We start from the raw sequence: 20,663 nt of genomic DNA, 5'->3' as shown, positions 1-20,663 counted from the left end.
GAATTAGAATCTTCGGGCTCTCATAACACCGATTGAGGTGGCCACATCAAGCCACAGTTTTGTGGAGGCAAGCAAGCTTGTGTTGCCAACTCTTCAATCACTCTGTGCTTGGAAGTGACTTCCGTCAGCGGACCTCTATTAGTAGGAGGTGGTCCATATCAGAGAGAAAAAATTGTACAATTTTCAGATATAGTGTTAGATTCCTGTATGGAATGTTTTTTTTCTGCAAGTTCCATATCTGGCTCCCTTATCCTTGAATGAGCTGACTGGACTTCACTAGCCAATTCCCTTTGGGTCCAGACCATGAAATCTGCTCTCCGAGACTGAATTACCAGAGAATCATGTATTTGCATACCTATAACATTTCCTATTTTAGTGCCTTTTATGTGTTTTTACCACCCGCTGAATCCTTTTAAGAAATTATGTAATTGTGAAATATTTTATATTTTGCTTTCTTTAAAGGAACAGTGCCAGAGTCACGAGCAATAAGCTTTGGGCTCGTCAGTTCAAGCACAGGATAATATACTTTTTTTGTGTTCACTAAAAGAGCATGTGGCCCTTCTGGTAGTTCTCCATTAAAGGTAGAGATTTATGATGATGCCCCCAGTCAATTGCCTGTCTTTCAGTCCTGGTGTCTGTATTTCATATCGGCTCCACAGCACCATCTGGTGTTCCAGGCATGGCACTCAGTGAGTCAAGGGGTGAACACTGGCCTGGTTTTAATAAATTTGCCGTAATCCTCTGTAAACAAAGAATGGAGGGGAGACCGCTTGCAGAAGCCTCTTGATAATATCACACAACGTAATGACACCTGTGTTATTTGTTTTTGTCTTCGCAGAGTTATTGAGAAAATCTGCAGAGCACACTCTTGTCGACATGGTGCAGCTGCTCTTCTCAAGGTAAACCCTCTTGTGTTTGCCTGTGCCTTGCTGACACGGCCCCCTGAGGACTGGCATATTCTACACTTATATGGGGTCCACAGGGCAAGATGTGCCGATAGTCATCTGTCTTCTTGGAGTGTGGACAAAAGGAAATAAAAGTAATTTTAGGACCTTGAGCACATTTCTGCTAAACCCAAGTTCAAGGTTTGCTTGTTGCCCTCCATATAAAAAAAGTCATTAATAGCGATCAGGGCTTGGTTTTATGGTCAACTGTTAACATGGGATATGCATTTTTATAATGGATATGGATTTCAGATGTGTGTGGATTTACATTGACTTATTTGTCTGCCTGTTTTCAAAGCCATAACGTTTCATTAAAGCATTTTTTGCAACTTATAAAGGAGACCCCCCCCACAGTTTTCCCTTAGCATTCTGGTATTTTTGAAGACTAGCGTAGTCTGCAAGGATTTCTTGGATTGGAACAACAATCAGAACCCAGACCATAATCCGTTTGACTCCTTTGGTATCTGTCAGGATTTAATGGGAGTTGATTGAGTAAAAAAAAAAAAAAACAACCACTATTATGTCAGTGCTTGTTTGCTCCTTGTACCCCGCTCACTGCCGCCGCTATTACACGCGGCGGCAGTGAGCGAGTGAGAGCCGGGGGGCTGGCCGGTTGATCGCTAGATCGTCTGGGCAGCCCATTGCGTATAGCAGTGGTCTGCTTTCGCTGCTCCTATTCAAAAGAGCGATGGCAGCAGATTGCTGCTGTATGAGTCGTTTGTTTTTCAACATGTTGAAAGACAAACGATTACAATGATCAGCCGACATCATTCATGTTGGCTGATCATTGTGTTCTATTACACAGCACCATTATCAGCCGAATACGGCTGAAAATTGTTCTGTTTTAATAGGGCCATTTAGATCCTTTATAGTTCACATAGCTCATGATGTGTGAGCAGTCTGGTTCTCTTTAAACTTTGCCAAAAAAAGAAAAAAATATATATAAAACTGGCAATACAAAAATTCCAAGCATTAGTTTACATATTTTGACTTGTGTTTTTTTTATCCAGAAATATAATAATTTTGCAGTATGGTAATAAACAATATACCAATGTAACTAACAATGATTACTTTGATATTTTGCATGTACAAATCCACTTTTGGGCTTACATAATGTAGACTTATCATGCTGTATATAGGCCAGTAAAGAAAGTGGAGCGCTCAGGCTTACCTCACTACAAAAGGATGATATTAACATTATCTATTATTTGATTATTGTGCATATAACTTTTGCTTTTAAGAAAAGAATGAGAAGCATAGATTCACTGAGTTGATATTGGTAATATACATAGGAAATTTGCGTGGCTGTCAACTGGTCACTAGAAATTTGTTAAGCAAAGTTAAAGTGGCATCTTGCGTGACCCAGCAAACTAAACAGTCACCAGCTGCATCACCTTTGCCTTCTATATTGTAAAGGTGAAAAGTCATATTTAATCTAGATGTGAGTCAGAACGACAATACATATAGGCATACATTGCTGCTATTTAAGTTCATATTAGAGCATTTTGGCCCCAAAAGTCAAACCTTTCTCCTCTTCAACAAGACCATTTTTGATTTCGGTTTTGGTTAAATTGTTGTGCAACACCCCCCCCCCCCCCAAAAAAAAAAAAAAAAAAAAAAAAAACACCAAGACACAATTGTATATAGGAAACTGCATCAGAACTGCCTCTCAGGTGCTGTATGTTACTCCAAAGACTAAAAAATATGTATTCACTCACATATTTGCACACCCACTCCCCCTGTGTACTGTATATTCTTATGTACAGTACCCAGGGGGAGGCTGCCCAACTCTGTGTGCAGCAGCCCCTGCAGAGGGAGCAGTAGTTGCTGTCACTGCTCACCCTGCTACTGCTTCTAGCAGATTGAGCTACTGCAGAGGTTGCTGGACACAGCAATCATGTCGGACATCCTTCCCCCGAGTACTGTATATAAGAACTTGACACAAACCTACATTGTATAATCATGTGCAGCAGTGCTAGATCAGAGAATAAAGGATCGGTAACTGCAGGGCTTAGATACAGTAGACCTACAGTTTTGACCCTTACAGCTGCCAGCAAATAGATTTTTTTTATAATTGATATGGAAATATATTTTTAGTCTTCAGAGTACTTCTGTAAGGATTTGCAGTCTTTGTGTTTTAATTATTATTATATATATTTTTTTAAAGAAAATGGTACATTTTTTACGTAAACAAATTGTTTGCACATCAATGAAGAGCCATACACACACATAAGATTATGATTGTCCGAAATTCAGACATACCAAGGATTGCTTCTACAAGTGATCTCGCCATCAACATGATAAACTAAACTTGCAGGTCATGTAGATGCTGTATATAACAATAATAATAATAATAATCAAATTCAGCATGACAAAGTACAGTGGTACCTTGGTTTAAGAGCGTTTTGGTTTAAGAGCTCACAGTTTTTCAAAATTGTGACTTGGTTTAAGAGCATTGCTTTGGTTTAAGAGCTCCCTGTACTGGGTGGAAGGGGCATGGTCTGCATAGCGAGGTCTACAGCACAGTACTCCCAGTGACCCAGGAAGTCTTCCTCACCTTCCAAATCCTAGCAGATCCACTTCAGGCTGGAGCTTACATCAGGGGACAGGACTGTGGAGGTAATCTCTCCATAGCTGTAACCCCTCTCTCCCCAGAAGTGCTGCATGTATGTGCCCGCATCTGTTCTGCTCATTCCTTCATGCTCCCTGCAGTATCTGTCCGCCCTTGTGTTTCCCATCCTCTTCATTATGGTACAGTAACTTATAATATCACATATTCAGCTGTTTCTGAATGTTTGTTTCATCTGTCCTACATGTTATTCTGAATAATAAATCATTATTTTTGGGGTGCGGAACAAATTTTGTGCATTTCAGTGATTTCTTATGGGAAAATTTGCTTTGGTTTAAGAGCGGATTTGGACCACAAGCATGGCCCCGAACAAATTATGCTCGTAATCCAAGGCACCACTGTACTCCTTTTTTTTTTTTTTTTTTTTTTTTTTAGCAGACAATAGTCTACAGCTATATATAATAACAAAATGGTTGTCTGAAATGGACAAAATCCAGATCATTTTTAGTTTTTATGGGTCTTTCCATCAGGACATAGTAGGCAGGGATGGCTAGCAATGGTTAGACTGATTGGTAGGAGTACAGAGAAGGGTCTAGCCATGGTAGAAACGAAGGCCGGACCTTGTAACCACATACTGTAGGTCCTATCCTAATAATCAAAATTAATGTAAATGATAGGTTTTTTTTTCTCTCTTTAGAACTAAAAGCAAGATCTTTTGTATTAATGGAATTATTTTGTATGAAATATTGACTATTATATCTTTGGGCCTATCTCTTGCACCCATTAAAATAGTTCTTAGTGACTTCTAACATAGAGAAAAAGTTCTATAATATAGAACAGTAGTTTTTATTGAGTAGCTTTTTATTTTTACTTGCATCACCTGAGTTTTATCCTTACATTCGTTCCCCCCCCCCCTTCCTTTTCTTTAATGGTTTTCAAGACAAATCCTTAGATTGTGATTGCAGCCAAAGGACAAAACTAAGTCAGACGTGGCATTCACAGAAGCATGTTTTCCATTAATGATATGCCATTACAAATCAGGCAGGTGAAAACTCGAATTTGCAACTGCAAAACACTGACCTTCAAAACTCAATTATCTCTGCGTGTCACGACCACGAGCTCCAACTCATAATATAAGGGACATTCTCATTGCTGCAAAATGCCAGATGAAGATCGCTGGAAGCTGATATTTCACTTTGTTGTCTTTATTCCCTTTAAACGGGTTTTTAATTAGCACTTAGGACACAGAAGGGAAGCTATTGATGAAAATTCCCACAGATTCCCATGTCTGTATTAACTATGCGTTAGTATGTATATATGTTTGTGTGTGTGTGTGTGTGTGTGTGTGTGTATATATATATATATATATATATATATATATATATATATATATATATAGTAGCAAGTACTACAATTTACCAACTTCTCTTCCAGATTGCCTCAGTTTAAGGAAGAATCAAAAAGTTACGTGGGAACAAATATGAAAAAGGTATTTAAACATTGTTTTTCTTAGTTTTTTTGAGCTAGGTGCCTAGTTTGCATGCCTTCCACAGTTTACTTTGTGCTATTTAAAATTTGTATTTGTGAGAATGCTTTTACTGTGTTTCCCTTCTCTCTTTTTTCCCCCCTATGAATTGTGTGATGTAAGTACTAGTGTTGTATAGTGTGTGTTTATATGTATTACTAGTGTCCAAAAGGACCACTCTTAAGTGAATTTGACAAACTGTTTGGGTTTGGCCACGTTCCTGAATGTTCGCCAACTTCGCCGCCATTTGACCCCTTGTCTGGAGAAGGTGGATGCTATAGGCTCTATCCTTGTTTTTCTGACAGCCCGAGGGCAGCATTCAGCTTCTCTAGAAGCTAGAAGTCAAATGCCGAGCATTTGGTTAACCTTGCTGAACGCGAACAAGTCGGCAAGTTTTCTCAACACTAATTATAATATTTTTGTGATGGTAGGCTACTCTAGACAAATTGTAGTAAAAGTTATCATTTCATTAGTAATTACATTTTACACTATTTTCTGAATTCTAAGCAGAAAATAGTGTAAAGAGGCCATGTGGCCTCTACTTGTCTATTTTAGTAAATACTTGTATTCTCAAGTATACAAGAATTCTCAAGAAACTTTTCTGTTGCTATTTGTTTTGCCTAAAAATGTATGAATAAATGGACTACTGGGTGCTACTACTGGGTATGTCCTTACTTACAATTATATTGTTTAATCAGTGCCAATAGCATTATAGTGTTTAGGGACACCCAGTTATCAGTCTAGTAGGAATAACATGAGTGGCATGATGCTCCAGCATTGTGGTCCTCCTGCCCACTGGTCGCTGATTGACAGCATGTACCCAGTATAAGCAGACAGTAGGCACACGGCCACTAGTCAGCGGCAGAGGGAGCAGATCCTCATGTATATTGAGACTACAGAGCGCATGCGCGTAATAGGAAGAACAATTTCCCTGTACTCTGTGTCCTCAATGTTTACAAGAATATTATGGCCTCATTAGAGAATGTAAAAGATATATCATTGTCATCACTGTCTGTCACCTAGCTAAGGGCAGCATAACCTAGCAACAAAGTCCCTTTAAATTTGTCTTGGTGCTTCATGCAACACTACTAGCAAGATGAACTCTGGAGGAGTGTTTCTTTTAAGTGAGTTTCTTGGATGAGGCCAATTTTCCAGAAATTGCACTCCATCTCTTCATGAATTCATTCCTGTTCAAGTGATTAGATCTGTACCGCTGTGCCAGTCACAGCCCATGAACAGGTGCGGTGCCATTTCTATTTTTTCTTCTAATTCTAATTTTATTTTTTTATCCCGGAAAACCCCTTTGTCTTTTGTCTTTGATTTATTGATCTTTTAATTAGCATCACGTTTGTGTTTATTGTATATTGCTTGTAGTGATACAAATACACCCTCTCCGTGTCTCTAAACATGCATGTTAATACAAAGGGAATCTGTCAGCTTTAATTAACATTTCAACCTGCTGACGCAGGACCTGGAGAACCCTTGTACCTTTTATATATTTGTCTGCACTCCCATAACGTATAAAATGTCTTTATTCTTTGTTGTAAACTGTCCTAAATCCCTGAAGTGCTGCAGGCTGGAATGCTTCCTCTTTTCTCCTCCCATCCCCTATCCCTCCTTGAGGCTCAGTTTCTAGCTGACAGTCAGTCAAACAGGGACAGGACTGGGAGGGGTAGCGAGGAGGTGTTACAGTCCTCACTGCTTCAGAAACTTGAAAACAATTTTTTTATCAGAGAATAAAAGGCTTTTCCTTTGTTTTGGATTGTGCGTCTACTTGCCCTACCATCTAACAGTGTATTTGCACTTTAAGAGCACTTCGTAACTCGATCTGCAGCTGACATTCACTTTAAGGGTACGTTCACACGTACAGTATTGCATCGAATTTCACAGTTCGAGTGCCATAGATTTTATTGGTAATCAGATTCACAGCAGATTTCAGTCTGTGAAATCCGCTGCAGTACAGCACATGTAAACGCATCTGAAGGTTTTTCTCAGTCTGTTTTGTGTGTATTTTTACTGTATCTACCGTATCTTTAGCTACCAGTTTATGCGTTAAGCATATGCTTCCATTACCTGGACGTCTTTTTTTTCTATGCCTCTTATGGCAGATGGATTAAAAAGGAGTTCCACCATTGTTATAAAAACATGGCCACTTTCTTCCAGAGACAGCAGCACTCTTGTCTCCGGTTTGGGTGGGGTTTGCAACTCAATTCCATTGAAGTGAGTGGAGCTAAAGTGCAAACGACACCTGAACTGGAGACAAGAGTTGTATTGTCTCTGAAAGAAAGTGGCCATGTTTTTCTTATGCTGGATAACCCCTTTAACCCTTTGCATTGGTGAAGATCTGAGACAACTGCAGCATGCCTTTAATTCTGCCATGGAAAAATCTATTGGGTATATGTTCACTAGACACCCTTCACTAGCATAGAACTGTAAATGGACTCTCTGAAAATATTGCTGCTTATTTTATACTGTGAAAGTGAATTGAAATAAACTGTAAATTTTATGAAGGGTTTTTATTTTATTAGTAATTTTTTTCCTCTTCAGATATTGCCTATCTTTCTGTTTAAGAAATTGTATAGATAACAATTGTACAATACAGAAAACAATGCACTATGCGCTAGGCTGCCCAAACTCAACATACCCTACAGGTCCTCAAAACTGAATTAGTTTTAACTTCTGACAGGTCATCTCTGGAGAAGGGGTTCTTTCCTTGAAATTTTTCTTGGCTTTCATCCTACAATTACTCAAAATTTTATCACATTTATCTATGCCTTGACCTGTCATTAGCAGGAGTACACATGTTAATACTGCTATTTTATACCTCTCCACAATGTTTTCTACATCCCACCGTGTGTGTGCCTTCTCCTTCTTGAACCTTCCTGTGTTTTTCCTTTCTGTGTCTTTTTTTTTTTTTTTTTTTACGTTTTGTTTTCATTCATACATTTACCTGTTTCTGCAGATCTCTTCATGTCTTCTCTGCAAACTGGACACCAATAATAGTGAACAATCCAAAAACCTGAACCAGTTAGAGAGGGTACTGCTTTTTAAGAGCTTAAAGGTCTCTCTTTCGTTTCTCCTTATCTGTACGGTGTGCAACTAAGATGCAGGAAACAATTTCCCTCTTGTAGCCTGTTTGCTTTTCTTCCATCTTCATTGTAACCCGTTAGCATGGCTTTTCTGGTGGATGCATGAGGCAAAAGGGCTTTGCTGTGTTTTGACTTACACACTTGAGACCTCGATGGTTTACCATGTAATATGTAGAATGAACTTTATGAATCTGTCCTGCTTCCATATGCATTGGATACTAGATTTATAATGGGGACATAGCCATCAGTCCTAAACATATAGCTTTTCATTGACCGGATAGATTTCTCCTCAAGAACGGTTTCAGGATATATAAAATATTAGGGAATTACATAAAAGCAGCAGGTACCCAATATAGCTTTAATAATAAGATTTTTTTTATTGGTATGACATTTTTTGATGGCCGTTATTTTAGCCTCAAAACAACGGCCGTTCTTTTCAGTCTAAAATAACAGCGATTGTTTAGCATAGTTTGAAAGTTGTCATTGCAAGGACATCTGGTTTATTATTCAGGTTTATTGCTGGCCGCTTTTGACACCCCTTTGGGTGTGGCTATAAAAGAAATTACCTTGAATTTAGGTAAAAAGGAGGTTGAATGATTGTCAGAAAACAAATCGATGTGTGAACAAATAAAAATAATGCCTGCTGTGAACAACGGACATAATTGTATACATTGTGTGACTAGGTGGCTGTTTGTATTGACTTCAGTGAGAATCCTAGAGGGTTGAAAAAAATTGGAGGCTGTTATTTTAGCAAAAAAGACAGCTTGTGAACATGGCCCCCCCCACACACACACTACTCATCTTTTCCTACTTTCAGGATGAGATGTCTCAGCAGGACCTGCCTGAGATGAGGCACCACTGTGACTGGCTGAGCAGGCATTTCCTGCTGAGATGTCTCATCTTGAAAGCAGGGAGAAGAGACGAGCATCAGGGAACCGGGCACAGATGCAGTGGAAGCTGTAGGGGGACTGGGGTAGGTATTTCCTGTTTTAATTTTTTGACCAGTCCCACAACATATAATCTTTTTATACCAGAATTCTCCTTTTTTTCTGTTGCAATAGTTATTTATAAAAATATAAAGAATTTTTTTTTATTTTTTTTTATAATAAAGAGTACTTTTTTAAAGGGGCATCAAGGGTATTAGTAGATGAGTTGTTACAGCTTCTCCCTGTGACATATCTTCACTGTTACAAGTTTCCATAGCACCTATTATGTATTTATTTTCAAGTTCTTCAGGTAAGGAACTCCCCTCTTATCTCTATGTGCGTTACATTGTCTTAATGGAGTTTATTTCAAGGCAGTCTTGTTTAACTGTTTAAAGGGTTATCTTTTTTCTGGTACGTTTCTTGGCTTAAGTATCTGATTTTATATGTTTATAGTTATCCACCTGTTTCCACAGTAGGAAATGGCGTTTGGAACAATTGCAGTAGATAGTTTGTAGTTCTTCTAGTTTTTTTCCAGCCTAGTCTGACATCAGGCATGTAGAGATATTGTAATGTAATAATGTAGAGATCAGGACATCCAATACCCAGCAGGTATCCTGCACATGCTCTGTGCTAATTCATGTGACACTTATTGTTTTACAAATGGAGCATGAGCTGTTCACCTCGGTAACTGTGCTACTGAGAGTACAGTGGCATCTCTCCACACTTCAATTGGGCAGAAGAGAGAGAGGCAGTCAACATCCCCTTTTTTAAGTTACGCGGATTTCTTGGAATAAGACTTAAATGGAGCCTGTTGATATATTTTACACTCCTAAATTGCCACCTCTCCCTTACTCTCTTGGTTTCTTAGTCATGTTTCCAGCTACTCATATATATATATATATATAAAAAAAAACTAAATCATGTGACACATACAAGTTTCTGGTAAAGAATCATGGAGGTGATGCTGCTCATTTGAGAGTCATGCGCTTTCTGGATTCATTGACCTCCGACGGTCAGGTATATGTCATTAGAAGCCAGCTCCAGTACATCTTGTTTCACTGTGCATGCCCGAGACGCTGCCAGTGTTGGCTCGTAATGACATATCCAAGCATGCGGCCACATATCTAGCATGTTAGTCAAGCAAGAAATTGTGTATTTAGAAGCTCGCTACTCCCATGAGTCTTTATTAGTATTTGGCATACAAAAAATTGCTGTGGTTAAACTTTTTTTTTTTTTGTGTGTGGAAGTATAATATATATTAACACATACACTTAAGTGCACACGTACAATAGCAACAAAGAATTGATACAGGGACATGCTAATCCCCCACTGCAGTTTAGGGGCCCTGACAGGTTTCATTTTAAATTGTATGTTACTAGTTGTATTTATATTTATTTAAGTAACTAGGAAAACTTTAATAACCCAATTAAATACATTTGGAACCATGGAATACCCTTCTAAAGTGTGCATGTTGGTGTGCCCTAACCTTCACGTCTTGGTGTGAACTAGTCCCTTGTCTGCAATCCGAATGTGTAGCTCTAGGCTCTTTACACGAATGACTAACTATGGCTCGTGCCATTTTTTCTTGAGGCTTACAATATCTTTTGGAAAAACAAACGTGTACAGGTAAGGAGGCTTGTAAGTTTCCGTCTCCCCTCCCTCATAAGTTTTCTGTACCTTGTCATTTATTTTACTGTGTACACTGCATTTAAAGTGACACTGTCACCCCCATTTTAAATTTTTTCATCTTTAAAAATGTTTAAATTACTAATTTTGCTCTATCCATACCTTATTTCACATGTTTAATCATGGTGCTGGTTGATGAGAAAACTGAACTTTGAGCTTGTTATTGAGCCACTGGGCGGGGCTTAGCCTCTGAAGCGCCACATCGCTCCGCCCACTACACCGCCGTGGTCCCTGCCCCTTGGCTACGTCATCTCTCCAGGCCGCCGCTCCTACTTGTTTGGCCCTCCCAGCCTTCACCTGGATGTCGGGACTTGCGCGGCCACATCACCCAGCGTAATGCGCGTGTGGCCCCGTCATTTCTCGCGCAGGCGCACTGGGTGAGTGCCGGGTCCGTCCACAGCCAGGCTGTGCGTGCGGTCGCACAGCCCACGGATTTTAGCAGGCGCCGGCATGGTGGGGCTGTCTGAATGTCTGTCGGCGTCCTGATGCCCCCTGAGCTCTTGCTGCGGCTGTGAAAGCCTCCTCACAGCCAGCAGCGAGGCGCTGAGTTAGTGCGCAGGCGCAGTGCGGCCGTCTGAGAAATGACGGGGCCGCACGCGCATTACGCTGGGTTATGTGGCCGCGCACGTCCTGACATCCAGGTGAAGGCTGGGAGGGCCAAACAAGTAGGAGCAGCGGCCTGGAGAGATGATGTAGCCAAGGGGGCGGGGTCAACAGCGGTGTAGTGGGCGGAGCGATGTGGCACTTCAGAGGCTAAGCCCCGCCCAGTGGCTCAATAACAAGCTCATCAAAGTTCAGTTTTCTCATCAACCAGCACCATGATTAAACATGTGAGATAAGGTATGGATAGAGCAAAATTTGTGATTTAAACGTTTTTAAAGATGAAAAAAATTAAAAATGGGGGTGACAGTGTCACTTTAATGTTATCCTGACCTCTTTATCTTAGAATACATATAACTAGTGGAGTGTGGTCTTGTATGTGAAAATGTAACGTGGTGAAGGAAAGCCTTTTAAAATTGTGATAGTTTCAAATGTTTTATGGTTTCTTAGCTTTTATATGTTTTCCTTTTTATCCAGCTTCTCCAACCATGACACTTCCAGCCCCGTTAGGTTACTATTTCTTAGTATATGTCCTTCTTTTTATCACTAATCGATCACCATCTTGTTTTAATGGGAATCAGATCTACATGTACTGACATCTTGTTGAGCTTGTGGGGGTCTTGTTTGCATACACCCTAGCCAGTCTGATCAGAGCCTTTGTGAATGTGAGATGGTAAAATCCTTACTGATTCTGTAGTCTTTCGACTCTGGGATATTAAGAAAAGAGCAAACTTCTGGGCTGTTCATTTCTTCCAACAGAAAAAAAAGGTTTCCATTTCATTATGGTTTAATACTTTGTAACTAATGTGAGTGTTTGCTACTGTACCTCAATTATTAGCAATATCTTGTTAGGCTTTACAGGCTAAGCATTGTCCTTGGGAGGAGGGTAAGGTTATGTGCACACTGAGGAAACTAACAATAGAAATTGCTTTGCTGAAATCGTCTGCTCCATGCTGAATTTAGGTGGATATAAAGCTGAATTTGGAGCAGAATTAAAAACTTAACTCTCATTGACTTTTTTATGTGTTTCTGCTAGCAGATTCTGCATGAAGAATTGACATGTCAGTTCTTAAAGGAGAAGTCTGGGGTTGGAGGAGGAGGAGTCACCTGTCCCCCACTCTGATTCCCGATCCCCCTGCCGCTTCCTGTTCTGAGCTGTGACCTGGGTCGTGACGTGCCAGCCCATCTCAGCCAGTCAGCGGCCGTGGAGGGACTAGTGATGTCACGAGACCAGAATTTTGAGTTCGATACCAATACTAACTTTATTTCGATACTTAATACCAGTTCGATACTTAGTAAAGTATAAAAAAACAAAACAAAATACAGTGGTAGAAATATAATACTCCTGCACTAGACAGCTCTGCTACATCAGCTATCACTAAGACAGCTCTGCTACATCCGATATCACTAAGACAGCTCTGCTACATCCAATATCACTAAGACAGCTCTGCTACATCCAATATCACTAAGACAGCTCTGCTACATCCGATATCACTAAGACAGCTCTGCTACATCCGATATCACTAAGACAGCTCTGTTACATCAGCTATCACTAAGACAGCTCTGCTACATCAGCTATCACTAAGACAGCTCTGCTGCATCAGCTATCACTAAGACAGCTCTGCTGCATCAGCTATCACTAAGACAGCTCTGCTGCATCAGCTATCACTAAGACAGCTCTGCTGCATCAGCTATCACTAAGACAGCTCTGCTACATCAGCTATCACTAAGACAGCTCTGCTGCATCAGCTATCACTAAGACAGCTCTGCTACATCAGCTATCACTAAGACAGCTCTGCTACATCAGCTATCACTAAGGGTACTATTACACCAACAGATCTGACGACAGATTATCTGCCAAAGATTTGAAGCCAAACCCAGGAACAGACTATAAACAGAGAACAGGTCATAAAGGAAAGGCTGAGATTTCTCCTCTTTTTAAATCCACTCCTGGGTTTGGCTTCAAATCTTTGGCAGATAATCTGTCGTCAGATCTGTTGGTGTAATAGTACCCTAAGACAGCTCTGCTGCATCAGCTATCACTAAGACAGCTCTGCTGCATCAGCTATCACTAAGACAGCTCTGCTGCATCAGATAACACTAAGACAGCTCTGCTGCATCAGATATCACTAAGACAGCTCTGCTGCATCAGATATCACTAAGACAGCTCTGCTGCATCAGATATCACTAAGACAGCTCTGCTGCATCAGATATCACTAAGACAGCTCTGCTGCATCAGATACCTTGACCGCCCACACAGCTGCTATCTGCACCAATCACCAAAATTGCTGAGAAAGAGAAGGTCACACAGGATCCCACACACACTATAGCCAGAGCAAGGCCGACCCCCCCCCCCCTCCCCCCCAGTCACCCCCCACATCACTGATGTCTGATCCTCAGCCCCGTCCCCTCCCCCACCTGCCAGCCGGCTCTATCCTTACATGTGCTGCACATCCACCCGCCTCCTCCGTCCTCCTCTCCGGGACCTCCTGCTCTCAGTCTTCTCTCCCCAGCCCCCAGACCTCTGTGCAGCTCCGGCTCCGCTGCATAAACCATTTCCCTGATAACAGAGTCTGGCCAAGCCGGACTCTATTATAAGAGAGACACCGGCAGCGGGGGGTCTGCTACACACAGTAGCCACCCCTGCTGCATACAAAGTGGTTAGATGCCGCTGTCAGTGTAACAGCCGCATCTACACAAGTGCCGGCTATTTGAAAATGGCGCCGCTGGGAGCAAAGGGAAAGCCGCGCAGCGGAGGTGACCGCAGGGGGCAGGGAGAGGCATACAGAGAACACGGCCGGCGCTCAGATAGCCGCCGACCGTGTTCTCTGCACTGTACTTTATGCACTGCACTATTATGCAGCGTAACATGAAGTATCGATACCAGGAAATCCTGGTATTGAATCGTTTTTTTGCGCAAAATATCGATAGTAGTATCGATATTTGGTGCATCGTACAACCCTAGGAGGGACCCCGCTATAGCTGCTGAGTGGGGCTGATGTGTTCTGACCAGTTTTAAACTTATAAGTGAAGATCTACAAGCAGAAAATAAGATCTAGTTTTCCAGTTCATTTTAGAGTTGACTAGTTTTATAACTGTAAAGCTAAGTGAAAGATGTATGTTATTCTGACATAAGTCTGCATTCTATTTATTATATGTGCATTATCTGTTGTTGGGCCAGGTGTCAAGTTTTTAACCTTTCTTTAAAAAAAGGTTTGTCCAGGATCAGAAAAACATTCTGAAGCCGCACCACAGCCGTCTGTGGGTTGTAAGATATTGCAGCTCAGCTCTATTGAAGTGAAAGGGTCTGAGCTGCTATATTCACAACCTGAACACAAGTATGGCTCTGTTTATGGGCTGCTCTTAAATTATTTTTTTCTTTTAACTAATACAATACAGTTCACACACACTTAAGTTTTCTTAGATCTTAGATTTAAAGTGGTCCCTTTCGATGTGACTGATTTCTTAGATTGTCCTTACAGGTGAAAAGCAGCCAAAAAGCAGGTGTGGAAAGCCATGAAATAATACACAGCGTGTGTAAGCACTCCAATGTTAACATGAATGTTGTCATTTTCACAGTTAAAAATGAGAGCTGGTGGTGCTAGTGAATCCACGAAGTGGAAAAAACAGAAGAGATCTCCGAGGCCTCCACGTCACATGACCAAGGCTATGACTGGTGGAGAATCTTTACCCCAGCCTTTATCAAATGGTTCTTCAGCAGGTAATCTTTTCATTTGTAATGCTGCTCGGGTATTGAGTATTGTCCTATATATGAAATCATTACTTGTATTCTGCAAAGTTTATTTATAAGATGTATGGTTTAACTTTTAGGGGGTATTCCTTTCATGGAACCAACTTCTCCAGATGCTACATCTCCCATCTCAGGTGGTAGTTCTGAGGCCACATCATCTGCTGTCACCCCAACAGCTGACAGTGGAGTAGGGTTGTCCTCACAAACTACATCAAAGGAAGATCTGTCAGAAATGGATGCAAGCCCTGTTGCTGCTGCTCTGCAATCACCTGGAGATCTGTATTCACCAGAGCCACAAAACCAGGATGAACAGAAGGTAGGCGACTTTTGATTATTTTATTTGATCATTTCCTTTTTAAGTCTCTGAAGAAGACCATTCATACATAGCGTTGAATGGGCATGAGTAAAATAGCATGTGACCCTGAAACTCTGGTAAAGGAAATGTATCACTGGGTACATTTTTTAGGGACCCTTTTTATAGCTTATGCTTAATTTCTCTATGCATACATGCTTTTCTTAGTATAAGATACTGCTTTCAGTATACACAAGTATGCTGGGTTTTTTTAGATGCTACTTGCTATTACTAATACATAGTTTCATTTTCTATATGTAATTTCAAGAATGAAGAATTCTTGGGGAGAAAAACACAATCTGCCTCAGTTGAATCCATCCCTGAAGTTCTAGAAGACAATGCCTCAATAGCTGACCATTCAGACTCTGCCTCTGTTCATGACATGGACTATGTCAATCCTCGGGGAGTTAGATTTACACAGTCTTCACAAAAAGAAGGTGACTGTGGGAATGCTAGGGTCACATTGCTATAGTATGTAGGTCCCGTCAAGTTCAAGATGATAGTACCGTTTTCTGTAGAATGGTTTCAGTGCAGAAAACAGTGGTGCACCGCTATGCACGCATTATTACTTATCCTCTTACAATCCGTGGGCTGGGTGCTGTGCACTCCACCTATAAAGTCTAAAACCAGCAGGTTTTGCTACCCATTCAAGTCAGTGGGTGGCAAAGCCACTGTGAGTTTCATGTATTGGAATCTACAGCAGATGCTGCACTGGAAAATACACCCTTTGGCTGGGTTCACACTACGTATATTTCAGTCAGTATTGTGGTTCTCCTATTGCAACCAAAATCAGGAGTGGATTGAAAACACAGAAAGGCTCTGTTCACACAATGTTGAAATTGAGTGGATGGCCGCCATATAATGGCAAATATTTGCTGTTATTTTAAAACAACGGCTGTTATATTGAAATAATGCCAGTTATTTACTGTTATATGGCGGCCATCCACTCAATTTCAACATTGTGTGAACAGAGCCTTTCTGTGTTTTTAATCCACTCCTGGTTTTGGTTGCAATATGAGGACCACAATACTGACTGAAATATACGTAGTGTGAACCCAGCCTTTGTCTACATTTTTGCGTCAGTGGTGTTGTCTGCAGTTGTGGACAAGCAGCTGTGGACGGCACTATGGATGTGCATCTGTAGTTGTACACAGAGCTATTCATAGATAATTAGGGATTTGTGTCACAATTGCAAGTTCATTAGAAGACCTGTACGTTTTTGTTTTTTTGCAGTACAGGTCACGGCCCTGTAACATATAAGGATGTGTGAACAGGGCCATTTAAATGTGTTTAGGTTCGTAGTCTGTCCATAATTATTAACAGATTAAACGCACATGTGAATGCATGTAATATGACTGTCCTTGAACTACTAGTTTGGTCTGATATGTTGATGAATCAATATTTAGTGCAATCCAGCGCTTTTTAACTTTAGTTAGTACAGAACTTCCCTGTAATGTCAAGATCATATGCAGTTGTGAGAAATACTTAAAACATAACCATTATTTAACCTGTTCTTAATTAAAAATACACGCTATTGTGAATCGGTCACATTTAATAAGTTTGCAGCTACTACAGATCTGCCACTGCAGAATCGCTGTAAGAAGCATCCTACACACAAAAGGGCCACTGCATGTAACATGGTACAAGGCTAAACAAAGAAATAAACCGGCCTTCTTATGGATGTTGATGGACCAAGGGGTCAGTGAGTAGCCACCTGGTGGCTCTGGTATACGCAGCTGGGTCGTGCCTAAAATATGGGGGGGGGGGTCTCTACCGCAAGCGTACATGCTCCCGGTCTGAGCATGAACATCCCATGTTCCAATACTACTCTGACTACATGACTGCTTGTTGCTTCACGATTTCTCCCATGATGTCCCCTGATGACACCAATATATTGTGGCAGAAACGTGTTTGGAGTAATTGATGCAATACTGTGGTTTATTATTTGAATTGTGTATGACTTGCATACATGTAGCTGGCAGACAGCATCTGCAAATTGTATACTGTATTTTGCCAGGAGTATGTGAAAGTATGTTAGGCACAAACCGTCTGTGTGTACCAGTGCCGCCAGGTGGCTACTCACTGCCACCCGCCACCCCCCTTCCCCAGTACACCAAAAGAACTTACATAGGAAGTCTGGTTGATTTCTTCAGCCTTGTACCATTTGTTACATGCAGTGGCACTCAGTACTTTTAGTAGGTTCTTGTGTGTAGGGTGCTTCTTACAGCGATTCTGCAGTGGCCCATCTGCAGTAACAGCAAACTTAATAAAGGTGACTGGTTCACAATAGGGTGTATTTTAATTATAAAGGTTTTAAGTTTTTCTGACATGTTGAAGGAATGATCTGATAAACAAATGCTCATCTGCATTAAGGCTAGTCCTGAATTTAAACTTAAAGGAGTACTCCGGTGTTTTCAAATCAACTGGTTTTGGAAAATTAGACACATTTGTAAATTACTGTACTTCTATTTAAAAAATCTTAAGCCTTCCAGTACTTATCAGCTGCTGTATGACCTGCAGGAAGTGGTGTATTCTTTGCAGTCTGCCACAGTGCTCTCTGCTGCCACATCTGTCAGTGATAGGAACTGTCCAGAGCTTAGAGGTCTATGGGGATTTGCTAATGCTTTTGGACAGTTCCTGTCACAGACAGAGGTGGCAGCAGAGAGCAGTGTGTCAGACTGAAATAAGGTCACGACGTCCTTCAGAACATACAGCAGCTGATAAGTAGTATAAGTCTTGAGATTTTAAAATAGATGTAATTCATAAATCTGTATAGCATTCTGACACCAGTTGATTTGAAAACATTTTTTTTCTCTGCAGTGCCCCTTTACCCATAGATAGTATTCTGGCAATATCTTGTTCTCTAACTATATTTGTCATTTTTAGGAGCTGTCTTGGTCCCTTATGGCCTTCCTTGTATTCGAGAATTGTTCCGCTTTCTCATTTCACTTACTAATCCCCATGACCGTCATAATTCTGAAGTGATGATACACATGGGTTTACAGCTCATCACTGTAGCTTTGGAGTGTGCACCTATTGCAAACTACATTTCCCTCCTGGGCCTTGTGAAGGATGAGCTTTGCCGGCACTTGTTTCAGGTAGTGTAGGAAACTTTTCATTGTATTCACAAGGGACATATACAAATTGCCCAGGAAGACTCCTTTATCAAAAGTGTCCTAAAGAGGTTATTCACACTTAGAAATCAATGGCTGCTTTCTTCCAAAAACTGCTCCACAGATGTTCACACGTACTGTGTAATACTAAAGCTCTGCTGCATTTACTTCAATGGCACTGAGCTTAATACCATACACTAACTGAGGACAAGAGTTGTGCTGTTTCTGGAACAAAGCAGCTGGGTTTTTTTAACTGTGGCTAATCCCTGGGGGCTAGGTTCACACTATGTAACTGTGCGGCTGTATTTTTTATGCGGCTGTAAATGTGCGGATGAAACTACGGCCGTGGGAAAAAATAGACATGCGGCTCAAAACATACGGTCATTTACTTGGAAATCTGGTTCAACTAAAAATAACAAATAAAATCTTAAGAAAGTGATGCAAACACCTCTGGATGCATCTGGGAAAGCAGGGAAACAGTTTACATGAATTGCTATTACCGGGGTTTGCGATCCTCTGCAGTATGCCGATGTCTCTCATGGTTAATATATTAAAATAATAAAACACATTTTCGTTGTAATAAAGTCCCTTTCGTTGTTCAATAATTATATTTAAACTAATCCATCATTTTGCAATTAAATATACTGTTAAAATAAATATATATATAAATAAATGTATATTTATATATATATTTATTTTTTGACAGTATATTTAATTGCACAATGATGGATTTGTTAGAATTAAATTATTGAACAACGAAACTGAATTTATTTCAACGAAAATGTGTTTTATTAATTAAATATTAATTAGTACAGGAAGCTCCATAAGCCGTTAATTCATATTCCCGGCAATAGAGCATTCTGTACTAATCATCACTTTACTTTAATGAAAACATCAAATGTTCCTTCTAATTATGTTATCACAATAGCATTATTAGAAGAAACATTTAGAATTATATGTGCGCTCAGCTGATTGGCTGATCGGCTCAGCGCACATATAATTAGCGGGTCCGCAGCACAGTGACTTCATTGTGCTGCGGACCAGCGAAGAGGACACATCGGGGTGATTATAGAGCTCTCCCCACCCCCTCCCCAGCACTGCACCCCTCCCAGCAAGGAAGGGGGGTCACTTAACCCCTTCCTTGCTGGGATGGGTGCAGTCTGACATCAGTCTGGCCCCCAAGGGGTTAAGGGGGATGCAATACATCCTCCCTTAACCCCTTGGGGGCCAGACTGTAAGCAGCGATCTGTAAAGATGCTGCATACTGTAAGGAGCACAACACCGCTCACAATGATGGGTGTTGTGCTCCTGTTTGTGTGTTTTTTGTGTATTTCTCCCTTTTTGTTTTTGTTATAAAAATAGGGGGGACCCTATGCGGGTTTTTTTTTTAAATAAATAAATTTTAAAAAACCGCATAGGGTCCCCCCTATTTTTATAACCAGCCGGGTTAAAAACCAAACGACAGCAGCCTGGTATCACCAGGGTGGGAAGAGCCATTGGTTTAGGCCCTCCCCAGCCTAAATCTTACCAGCCTGCTGCCGCCCGGTCCAGGAGCGCCAATTTTGACCACTGGCACCCGGCTCTTCCCAGTACCACTGGTGGCATTGGGTACTGGGGTAATAATGGGGGGGTTAGTGTTAGCCATTTTATACCGGCTAACACTAGGCCCCAACTTAGTAATGGATTCCGTCTATTAGACGGCTTCCACTACTAAGTCTATAAAGTAAAGAAATAAAGAGAAGACACAAGTTAAAAAAAATTTTTATTCAAATAAAAACACCCCCACACCCCTCATTGACCATTTTATTAAAAAAAAAAAACAAAAAAAAAACGCTGGTCATCGACGTAGTCCACGGAATCCGACGTAATCCCCAGGATACCGATATCTGAAAAACAAAAAGGGAGAAACACACAAAAAACACACAAACAGGAGCACAACACCCATCATTGTGAGCGGTGTTGTGCTCCTTACAGTATGCAGCATCTTTACAGATCGCTGCTTACAGTCTGGCCCCCAAGGGGTTAAGGGAGGATGTATTGCATCCCCCTTAACCCCTTGGGGGCCAGACTGATGTCAGACTGCACCCATCCCAGCAAGGAAGGGGTTA

General features: G+C 40.9%; 1 protein-coding gene across 1 annotated transcript in view; it reads left to right on the top strand.

The window, feature by feature from the left end:
• Positions 1-20,663, top strand: part of GBF1 (golgi brefeldin A resistant guanine nucleotide exchange factor 1) — a 134,469-nt gene that overhangs the window by 74,166 nt on the left and 39,640 nt on the right. The window contains exons 7-13 of the mRNA XM_069981850.1: positions 839-899; positions 4,948-5,002; positions 8,001-8,099; positions 14,919-15,060; positions 15,171-15,406; positions 15,711-15,879; positions 18,329-18,540. Of these exons, the coding sequence (XP_069837951.1) occupies positions 839-899; positions 4,948-5,002; positions 8,001-8,099; positions 14,919-15,060; positions 15,171-15,406; positions 15,711-15,879; positions 18,329-18,540 (974 nt within the window). The remainder of the gene's footprint in view (positions 1-838; positions 900-4,947; positions 5,003-8,000; positions 8,100-14,918; positions 15,061-15,170; positions 15,407-15,710; positions 15,880-18,328; positions 18,541-20,663) is intronic.

Source organism: Dendropsophus ebraccatus, chromosome 8, assembly GCF_027789765.1.
Source record: "Dendropsophus ebraccatus isolate aDenEbr1 chromosome 8, aDenEbr1.pat, whole genome shotgun sequence".
Taxonomy (NCBI): Eukaryota; Metazoa; Chordata; class Amphibia; order Anura; family Hylidae; genus Dendropsophus; species Dendropsophus ebraccatus.
The sequence above is the reverse complement of the archived record's forward strand: the minus strand, read 5'-3'. Positions and strand labels throughout refer to the sequence as shown.